Below are 10,785 nucleotides of genomic sequence, written 5' to 3'. Positions count from 1 at the left end.
ATTCTAGGAAAGTAAATAAATTAATCATAAATAAGAACATTCAAAAACAATGAAAGATCCCGAATAGGCCAGATACAAGTGAGGCTAAGGATATAAATAAGTTATTTTCATCCAAAGGTTTATGTTTTCTTCACATTGAGGCTCAAGTAGAAAATAAAGACCTTAATCCTGCTCACACACAAAGAATAGATGCCAATTGAATCTAGTTAGTCTTAGTGAGAATGTGGGGAAATAAAATGCAAACTCAAGATTGGGTTGTGTCCAGGGTTTTGCTTTCTGACTTTTATTGGGCATTTAGGGTCTTTTGTCGACTGAGAAGCAAAGCAAAATGCTGAACAAAAATACTTACACAAAGTCTTTATAAAATGCAAAAAATACTCAAAACCTAGTTCAGCTGAAATTCAAGAACTTTCATTTATATAGCTCTCTTCAAGTGGGGTGATGTCTCACAACTGTTTGACAATAATCCTTGTAGAGAAATGAAAATATTCTAGCTTTATTTTGCTTCATGAATATTGCTGCACTCTGGCAAGGTAAGACCTTCCAGAGAACTGTTGGATCACACATGTTCAAGGTTTGGTCCAGGTCGTTTATCAACACAGGTGTGGTGCTGCTGAAGAACATTGGAACAATATCACAAATTACTGTACATGAATCTATCAGACACATGCTTGTGAAATACACACATTATATCCATATATACTGTATAAGGGATGGTCAGGTTAAAAAATAATTACTGACGCAAAAGGACTGATAGCACTGACATTTGAAAGAAAATGTTTTGGTGACTGTACGTCTCTCACTTTTCACCACGTTAATTTTCTTCGCTCTTCTCTTGAAGACATCAACTTCTGCTGTGGAACAGAGGCACCGACCCCACGAGACTTTGGTACTTTATAATAATAATCCTTGCATTTGATAGTGCTTTTCACATCTTCTAGATGTCTCAAAGCACTTCACAGAATAAGCTGTAAAGTGAATTAACTGTATATTTGTGGGCGAAACATGGCAGCCAATTTACTCAAGTGAAATTTCAAATTTCTTCATTTGGGAGCCCAGTCAGTGAGACTGTTCAAATTTATTGGGGAAAATAGGGGCATTACAACTGAGCCAGATTCTGTCTTCATCAAATATTAAAACATAGTAATTTAGAGCAGAATCCTTGATCTCCCCCCACCCCAATCTACAAAGAGAGGTTGAGGGTGATTCTTGGCATTTCTACCACCAGTCTAGCTTACTCAATATAGATCAGAAAGTGAACCTGGGATTTTGCCTGGTCTGCATGGCTAAATGCCACAAGTGTTAATCTAGTGAGGTGACCAGTCAGTGCTTGCAAGAGACTGAATAGTTGGAAGCTTTGTGACATGAGCAAAATCCCTTACGTTGATTGACTCTGGATAGGGAGGGGTCAGAGAGGAGAAAGAGAATGATGCTTATTCAATTATTAGAAAGCAGGATTGGTACATAAACAAATATCTAATTGTTAATTGTTTCACCCTTTTTAAATTTGATACCCAATTTTAAGACAATCTGATATGAACTGGATACTGCTGGATTTTTGCTTTTGCTCAGACTTGGATATGACCTTTTTAAATCACAATTTCTTATTAGAATTAGCTACAATTCAAATCGTTTCATACAAGCTGTTAAAAGCTGCAGAACAAAAATTTTTCAATAGTTTGATTTGAAAAACAACGCATCTTTTGCTTTTTTTAAATGTTTCAAAAAAAACAAGTTACAGAAATATACAGAACATTTATTGATTCACAGCATTCTTGGAACAAAACGAAAAGAGTAAAAACGCTGTAATTGGGTTACATTTTGATATAGAAGTTCTCCTGAAGTCTTCATATGCTCTTGAAACCATCTACGAGCACAGCCACCAATTTCTAGTGCAGCTATCGTTTTAATGGAGTACTTTTTAAAAAAATATAGTAAAGATTTGACCTAAGGAAGTAAAACAAGTATCTCTGTTTTTTTTCTGATTGTTTTTAATCCATCTTATACACATCCTTCAAGAAGGAAACCATCTCTTATAACAAAAATACTTGTTTTCACATCACAAGCATGATAATGCAACGTCCACAATCCTAATGACCTATCTCCCACCACAATTGTGTGTGCGCGTGCATGTGTGCGTGCGTGCATTTATATATTCGCTGAGCATCTGACCACAGTGTTCAGCCTGGCACTGAATTTATTAAAGGGACCACATTCCACTTGCGTTACATTAATAAATCCTTTGTGGATTTTTCGCCATTGCTGATGCTATAGAAATGTAAACAATTACAGTACTGTTAACTCCACCTTGCCCAGCTGCATCTCTCAGAAGCACATCCATGCTCTATGTTAAAAAAATAAAGTGCAGCTCGGCGAGCCTGAAATTATTCCACTGGCTAGGTTACATTTATATACAGGATGAAATTAGACTTCCAGACTTATTCCAGAGGAAGATGCCACCACACTATATAAACTGGGGAGAAGTTATTTTGACAGCTAATTCAACATTCAGAGAAATACATTTAGAAAAGCTTATTTATAACCATGCACGGTGATGTTTCAGCAAATCCTTAGTTACATCCAAGTCTGCAATTCTCCTGCATATAAAATTGGGAGAATTTGGGCGCTGTGAAACTGGGCTGTAGAACAGGTTGGAAAAAGGTGTTTCTTGGATGAAGCTTATTATTTCAGATTCAGGTTGCCTGTTAACATTGTTTGCTGGAGGCAAATTTTCTATACATTATACATTCCTTAAAAATTTAATCTATACCTGCATATGGTCATAGTTATAAAAATCTTTTTTTGTTTAAAAAATCATGCACAGGTGAAAGGTTATGGAATCAAACTTCAAAGCTGTTCATGATCCATCATTCACATCCAAGTGAAGCAGCATAGGACAGACACTATCATCAAAAGGTAGTTGCAATAATTTATATAAAAAAAACTGCAAACATCTGTATTTCAATTAAAAAGACAAATTGTATCTCTTATTGCAGGAAGAACAGATTCTACTACCAAGAGTAAGGAATAAATAGGTTGAATGCCTTGCATTTGCTTTTCTAGTTAGGATGATCTCTGATTAATACTGTTAAGTGCTACTGCAGAACCCACCAAAAACGGGGAGCACATTGATTTTTTTTAACATAGAGCCCTAGACATTTTTACTTTAGTCCTGATCTCTTCACCCCTCCATAAAATATAAAATAGTTAATACATGATGACCAAAGCAAATACTGCCAGCTTCTAAGGCACAAATTAGCATCTGGCAATATGAGCAATTAATTATAGAACAGGTAAAAATAACCAGTGGGACCAACACTTCTTTTTGTTTTGGTTTACGCATTCCCTTCCACCTTCAACATCTCAACTGAACTGTAGTTTCATACAAATAATTTATTGCCACAATTTTACGTAATACACCTCTCAAAATCTAATTGGTGATTGAACTAAAATAACCATGGAATGAAATTAAATACTAACCTATTTTAACAAAACAACAACTAAAAAACAAAAAGTTTGTCTGATGTACAAGGCTGCTATGGCGATGTATAGAAATCTGCTTCCAGAACACAAAAGAGAGGTCAAACACTGAATTAAGTTAATCTATAACAGGGCATCTTCCAATAAGATCAAGTCTTTTGTGTGAATAAGCACAAGTCTCTGGGATGCAGGAAAAATGCCTCATGATGTGCCTTGCCTCTTCTGCTGCTGGGCTCTTATGTATTCTAGCTGTTTCTTACATTTTTGATAGTACGTGGACAAGCTTTTGTTCTCCTCCAAAAGCTTCTTATGTTCTTGAACGAGTCGGGAGGTATTCTGCTGATCTTTTTCATCCTGATCCAGTTCTGCTATTAGTTCTTGCCTATAAATAGAAGGGAAGAGAAACAGCTTTTTAAAAAAAGGAGCTGAATTGCACAAGTTATAACTGAGCTGCTTAATATCATTCAACATTAGTTCACAGCGTTTTTTATAACCCAACACATTTTGTACATTTTATTTTAATACAATACTTATTGCTCAAGCACACTGAGAGAAAAATGCAGTGAAACCCAGGTTAAAATAAACATGCCCTAGTCACAGTGATTGTAGATGCTGGTCCAAAACTGGTACTTGGATCAATACTTGCGTGTATACTTTAAATTTCACTTTAAATAATAATCCTTTCATTTGATATGGCGCCTCATCACGTCTTCGAGACGTCTCAAAGCGCTTTGCAGAATATACTGTAAAGTGAATTGACTTTTGTGGGTGAAACGGCAAATTGCGCACAGCAGCGTTCCATAAACAGTCGTGGATTGAGTGACCACATTTTTTATTTTTTGAAGGGGTTTAATACCCCTGGAAAAGCGATCTGCCAATCGACTAACAACCAAGTTCCTACTTACTGCTAGGTAAACAGAGACGTGTGGAGTAAGGAAACGTGCCCAACATTTCGCCCTGCCTGGGAATCAAACCCAGGTCTCTCGCTTGTGAGGCGAGTGCTCTAACCACTGAGCTACAGAACTCCACAAAATAACAGTACAAAATAATAATAAAGTACAGGCTGACATCAGTATAACTAAAGCCCTGGGGAATTGGGGGAAAAAAGAATGTTATATCCGAGTGTTCATTATAAACATTTAAAAACTGAAATGACTGAACGTTACACATGGTGAGCAGTCATCTGCTGATGGGGATGAGTAGCGGGCATATGGGATGAGGGGAACTGGCTGTACGAGTGGCCGCCCTACGGTCTCACTCTCCGGCGCTTGGATCTCCCTCCATCAGCTGCCGATTGCCCCCGTGATTGACTGCTGAACACCCCCACCATTTTGACTTGATTGCAGATAGCTATATCAGGGACTGCGCTGCTTCAATGATTGCTGTATCGGGTAAGAATAATTAGGAGAAAAAACAGGTCTCAAATCGAGTTCACTATAACCAGAGAAATTGGAAGAATTAGGGGTTGTTATACAGAGCTCAGCCTATAGTGTTGAAACAGATCAATTTCTATTACAGTTCTACAAGAGCTCTATCTAACGCGGTCTTCTTCAGTTTTTAATAATGTACTGAGCTCTCAATGTTAGGTGGAAGGTCAAATCCAGGAGGTAGATTCTAAGTGCCAACTATACACTATTGCTTGTCACATGGTTCCTAGGTGGAACATCTTGAAGAGTTAGGTACATAGGTAGTAAAATAAACACAAATATTTAAAACCAGTGCTCAACAACATCAACAAAATTACATTTATAGAGCGCCTTTCATGTCGGGAGGATGTCTCAAAGCGCTGGGAGAGGCATGGATCGGGACCCGGGCATGGGGGGAGGGGGGTTGTGGGGTAGGGGTGCAGGAAGGCATAGAGGTGGGAGGGTGACTGAAGGCACGATCGAAGAAGAGGGTCTTGAAACCAGCCTTGAAGGAGGAAAGGGAGGAAGTGAGACAAAGGGACCGTGGGATGGAGTTCCAGAGTATGGGTGCAGAGAGGCTGAAAGTCCGGCCACCGATGGTAGGGCAGGTCGGGTGGGAGACATGGAGCAGGCCGGAGCCCGCTGAATGGATGGAGTGGGCAGGTTGGTAGGGAGTCAGCAGGTCAGAGAAGTAAGAGGGGCCAAGGCCATGGATGGCCTTGGAAGTGAGGATGAGGATCTTGAACTCGATCCTCAGGGGGATGGGGAGCCAGTGGAGTCGGGTGAGGGTGGGAGTGATGGGGTTGCGGAGCCTGGTGCGTGAGAGTACAGAAGCTGCAGAGTTTTGGATGATCTGCAGTTTGTGAAGGGAAGAGTTGGGAAGGCCGATGAGGAGGGAGTTTCCGTAATCGAACCTTGATGTGACAAACGCGTGGGTGAGGGTTTCGGCAGCCTGAGGGGTGAGGAAGTGACGAGTCTGGCAATGTTGCGGAGGTGGTGGTAGGCAGTGCCGGTCATGGCGCGGATGTGGGGGAGAAAGGACAGTTCAGGGTCAAACAAGACTCCCAGGTTCCTGACTGGCTTAGTGAGGTTGAGTGTGCAGCCGTGGAGGCTGATGTTGCCAGCGCCCAAGGTGCTGAGGCGCTGGCGCGAGCCAATTACAAGGGCCTCGGACGTGCTGACATTCAGTTGGTTCAACAACCAATAAGGAATCTTGTCCTACTTCACATGTTCTTTGGCCATAGTCACCTTAGATAGGGTGGAGCGCAGGCAACCCTCTGGAACACTCTGCCATTGTATCAATAAACGGCTAGAAAATGTGGAAGGACAGTTTGGAGCAACTCAGTTAAATATTTCATTGAGAAAATGTATGGCTGTTTACTGTGCATGGAACGGAAGGCACTGATCTATATACTACAGCTTCAAGTGAACATTATTCAAACTCTGACATTTTTGGCTCACTTATTAACAGAAACTAGCAAAAAAATCTGCTTTCATAAACTGCTGGGCTGATGGCAATTATGAAGCAGATATTTTAATAAAGAATTATTCTCCATGCATAAAAGCTAATGAAACCAGTACAGCTAAGGTGATAAGCGCTTTACAGTCAAAAGTATTCGTATTTTCCCCTTCACTAACAAAAATTATGTCCTCCTTTAATAACGGTCCCATAATATATACTTTAATGCCATCATGAATAACAAATTAAATATTTGCCTTTTACAAGCTGCATTTGCAACAAAGCAGAGACAAATCAATCTTTTACTTACTTTCTCTGTAGTAATAGTGCTATTTCAGTTTGCACTTTCAGGTATTCCTGAGCCATTTTGCAGTGCTGCTCAAATACCGACATAGATTCTTTGGAGTTTGGACACGGAGCTAGTGGCTAGAAAACAAAAACAGGTTGTGAAATTCAATACTTGAATTGAAAGTAACAGAAGGACTGGATATAAAATTGAACAGCAGCAAATTTGTTCAAGATGATGCATATTTCAATTATGGCATTTATTTAAACCTCTATCCTATATGAATACGTAGAATGAGGTGAGATGCTTTTCCACTCGTTTGCTGTAAATCCAAAGCTTCCCTAAATACTAAATGCTCAACAGAATCAGCCAGTCTGAAAACAAATAAATCTCTGGGGTCTGGTTTACCTGGGTTTGTCATAAAACTGTCTCGGATATAATCATCGTTGTACTTGATATAATGCCTTATCAAATCTTCAAGACGTCTCAAAGCACTTCACAGAATATACTGTAAAGTGAATTGACTATATATTTTGTGGGCGGAATGCGGCTGCTAAGTCGTGGATTGAGAGACCAAATTATTATTATTATTTTTTATTATTTTGGAAGGGATTATTATCCCTGGAAAAGCAATCCACCAATCGACGAACAACCGGGTTCCTACTTACTGCAAGGTGAACAGAGGCGTGATAAGTAAGCAAACTTGCCCAACGTTTTACCCTGCCAGGAATCAAACCCAGGTCCTCTTGCTTGTGAGGCGAGTGCTCTAACCACTAAGCTACAGGACTTCACAGCATTTAATAGAGCGTTTCAGAGTGTGCAAAATTTGGCAAATTGAATTCAGTCTTAACTGTAAAGCCCGTTTTCTGTAGTCCTTAAAAAAGACTTTCAGAAAACTATTTTCAAAATTCCAGAACAATATTCAAGAATACAAGGACATTTATATTCTGGCGACATCATCTCTTATGCTAAAGATGCTCATTTAAACTGTTAAAAACATTAAACAGTAACACTGCACGTAGCATTCAGAGAAATCCAGTTATGCCATTTACACTTTAAACCAATCTATGCAAAAAGATGTTAAGTCAGGGAAGATGGTGCTCAAGGTACAAGTACAGTGATTTATCTTGGTACTCGACTTAAAGTTTATACTGGGAAAACCAAGCAAAAAGCCCCATCAGGAAAGGCCAGTGGTGAATTTATAATTCGGATGGCAAAAATTAAAATGCAATTGCCTTATGGTGTTTGGATCACCAGTGAGAATTATACTCTTAAACTGAATCGGATTTAAATTACAATGCAACACAGGCACAAAGCTACTGAAGCAATGAGTTTAGGTAAGGCAAAATGAGACAATATTTACAGAATTCAAAAAGAATCAACCAAACATGCTTTGGACAAAGATTAAGCTCTTACCTGCAACTGATGATCGAGGGTAAGATATGCCATTGGGATAGAGTTATCTGAGCCATTTGTATCTGCAGAAAATAAACATTAGGGCGTTAACTCCGATAAATTAAGAAAAGCGTCAGGTGGTGTGTAATTTCTTATATGTTTATTTATGGGAACGGAGTTCAAATCTTATCAAAGCCCAGTTGGCAGAGGCCAGCTGCTTACTCAGCCTGGTAAGGATAACGTAAAATAAGTTCAACAGATCAGCTGTTTGCTTCAGTGGATTTCTGGTATCTGTACCCGCTGTCCAACAGATGGGGAATTTTTAATGTACTCTGCTTTCATTATCTAAGCATCACCCTTGGATTCCTTTTTTGGTAGGATATACAGATTAAGATGATACAGGGTAATGGAACACTGCGTTACAAGGTGTGAGAACATGGATTCCCCAATGTCATTGCAAAATGGTGAGATCCTGACCTCGGCTGGACTATCAAGAGGAGCAACTATGGGTAGCGGGATATAGAAAAGAAATAAAAATATCTGAAGCCATCAATTTGCGCTATGTACGCTTCCTAGCAGCTGGTTGCAATGCAGCACTGGCACAAGCTTGAACACATTCTTTGCCTACCCGCCCTCTTGGAAGACTGCATGACATAAAGAGGCCAAAAAGAAATAAAATTTAGCCTGAGGGAGGACACAGCATGGAACAGTGTCTTTGCCTGCCCACCGTCTTGAAATTATGCACGGAGAAGAGAAATTATACCTGACCTCTTATGCAAATGTTGTTGCTGTCCTACAAAATAACCTACAGTAAGTTTTAATTCAGAACACATCAGGTGTAAAGCAGCCAACATAAGATTAACTCCAATAAAATCCTTCAGGATATATTTTAGATATTACTGTTTATTTACAATATATCAATATGCAATATATCAATTTATAATGAATCAGATTTCATTATAAATTGGAATCACTTCCTAGAAGTGTTTCTTTTCTGCTAAATTACCAACTTGGCAGGGCTAATCTTACATTGTTGTAAAACATTCATCTTTTGCTAAGAGGCAGAGCAACACATGAGAATAAAAAACAGTGGCAACACAAAATACAGTGGAATAATGATTTAAATGGCACATATATAATAATAAACCTTGCATTTGATACAGTGCTTTTCACGTCTTCTAGATGTCTTAAAATGCTTCACAGAATATACTGCAAAGTGAATTGACTGTATATTTGTAGGTGAAACACGGCAGCCAATTGTGCACAGCAGTGTCCCACAAACAGTCGTGGATTGAGTGACCACATTATTATTTTTTTGAGGGATTATTATCCCTGGAAAAGCGATCCACCAATTGACTAACAACTGGGTTCCTACTTACTATTAGGTAAACAAAGGTGTGCAGAGTAAGGAAACTTGCTCAACTTTTCGCCCTGCCTAGGAATCGAACCCAGTCTGTCGCTTGCGAGGCGAGCGCTATAACCATTGAGCTACAGGACTCTATATTTTAAATAACAGTTGTTTTGGGCCAACTTGCAAGGCTATAAAGTTTCAGATTATTCCAAAGCTTCTCTCTCAAGCATTAAGGTATACCTAAGTGAATTAGGCCTGCACACGGCTTTGATTTTTTCAAAAAAAACCCTACAATTTAGTTAAGTTTAACTTTTAACAAATTCTTAAATATTATGTTAATCTCAGGTCAATATCAAATCTTTTTAGGATCAACATTTTTATGTGTTAGGTATCGCATCACGATTTCATCCCACCAACGAGCACACATTGATAGCCAGAAAGCCAAAACAAACCTGTTGATTCATCCGGTGTCCACGTGAAGTTGCGGCTAGCTTTCTCGGAAGGGGTTCCCGTGGCAGTGATCATCCTCACACTGGGACTGGATGACCGGCTGCTATTTCTGCTGCCCTAATGCATGTGAACGAGAATAACCATAATTAAAAAGCTTTACTAAAAAAGCCCGTCTAATTTATAATTTATATTTAGGGGCAATGGCATGTACAGTACTAGAAAAACGCCAATGCAATCCATTTGGCTGATTGCAAAGTAATAAATAAATCATCCCACATTACTCTCTCTCATACACTTCAATCGATTTCTTTACCAAATAGGTATCTATTTTCTGGTATTGACCTTTGCAAATAAAATGGTAATCACTTAGTGATAGAAATTAGTACCTTCTCGCAAACAAGGGGTCTCAACTGAAAAATTTGTAAAAGTGTATGTAAATAGCAAATCTGGAAATCTGATCAGATGCAGACAATTTGCTGAAACCTGTAGCATCAATCTGGAAGTCAAAACTGAGAGCAACAACCGAGCTGAGTTCGAGAGACATACACCTGGGTACGTCAGAATTCACTATTTAAATATTTTGCAATTCTTTTTATTTAGATCCCAAAGGGCCCACACCATTTTATTAAGCAGAACAATATAATATAATAATCCTTGCATTTGATATCGCGCTTTTCATGGCTTCTCAACGTCTCAAAGCGCTTCATAAAATATACTGTAATGTTAATTGACCGTATATTTGTGGGCGAAACGCAGCAGCCAAATGCGCACAGCAGTGTCCCACAAACAGTTGTGGATTGAAAATGACCAATTTATTATTGTTTTGTGTTTGAGGGATTGTTATTATATGTAACTTGTGTACATTTTCTTAAAGATATGTATAGTCCTACGATTTTGTTACAGTTTTCCATTTTAAGCAAACAGAACCAAAGAAGTGGAAAGAAATTTTTAAAAAAGA

The 10,785-nt window shown here is 38.8% G+C and overlaps 1 protein-coding gene across 2 annotated transcripts in view; it reads right to left on the bottom strand.

Moving 5' to 3' along the window:
- Window positions 1-1,741: 1,741 nt before the first annotated feature.
- The window catches only part of map3k7 (mitogen-activated protein kinase kinase kinase 7), a 60,204-nt gene continuing 51,160 nt past the window's right edge, over window positions 1,742-10,785 (bottom strand). For both annotated transcript variants that reach the window (XM_007892917.2, XM_007892919.2), the window contains 4 exons: window positions 9,830-9,944; window positions 8,048-8,109; window positions 6,656-6,771; window positions 1,742-3,862 (listed from right to left, as the gene is read on the bottom strand). In XM_007892917.2, coding sequence (XP_007891108.1) covers window positions 3,682-3,862; window positions 6,656-6,771; window positions 8,048-8,109; window positions 9,830-9,944 — 474 coding nt within the window. In that variant the 3' untranslated portion in view covers window positions 1,742-3,681. The remainder of the gene's footprint in view (window positions 3,863-6,655; window positions 6,772-8,047; window positions 8,110-9,829; window positions 9,945-10,785) is intronic.

Source organism: Callorhinchus milii, unplaced genomic scaffold (genome assembly GCF_018977255.1).
Source record: "Callorhinchus milii isolate IMCB2004 unplaced genomic scaffold, IMCB_Cmil_1.0 Scaffold3, whole genome shotgun sequence".
Lineage (NCBI taxonomy): Eukaryota > Metazoa > Chordata > Chondrichthyes > Chimaeriformes > Callorhinchidae > Callorhinchus > Callorhinchus milii.
This window is presented reverse-complemented; position numbering and strand designations above follow the sequence as displayed.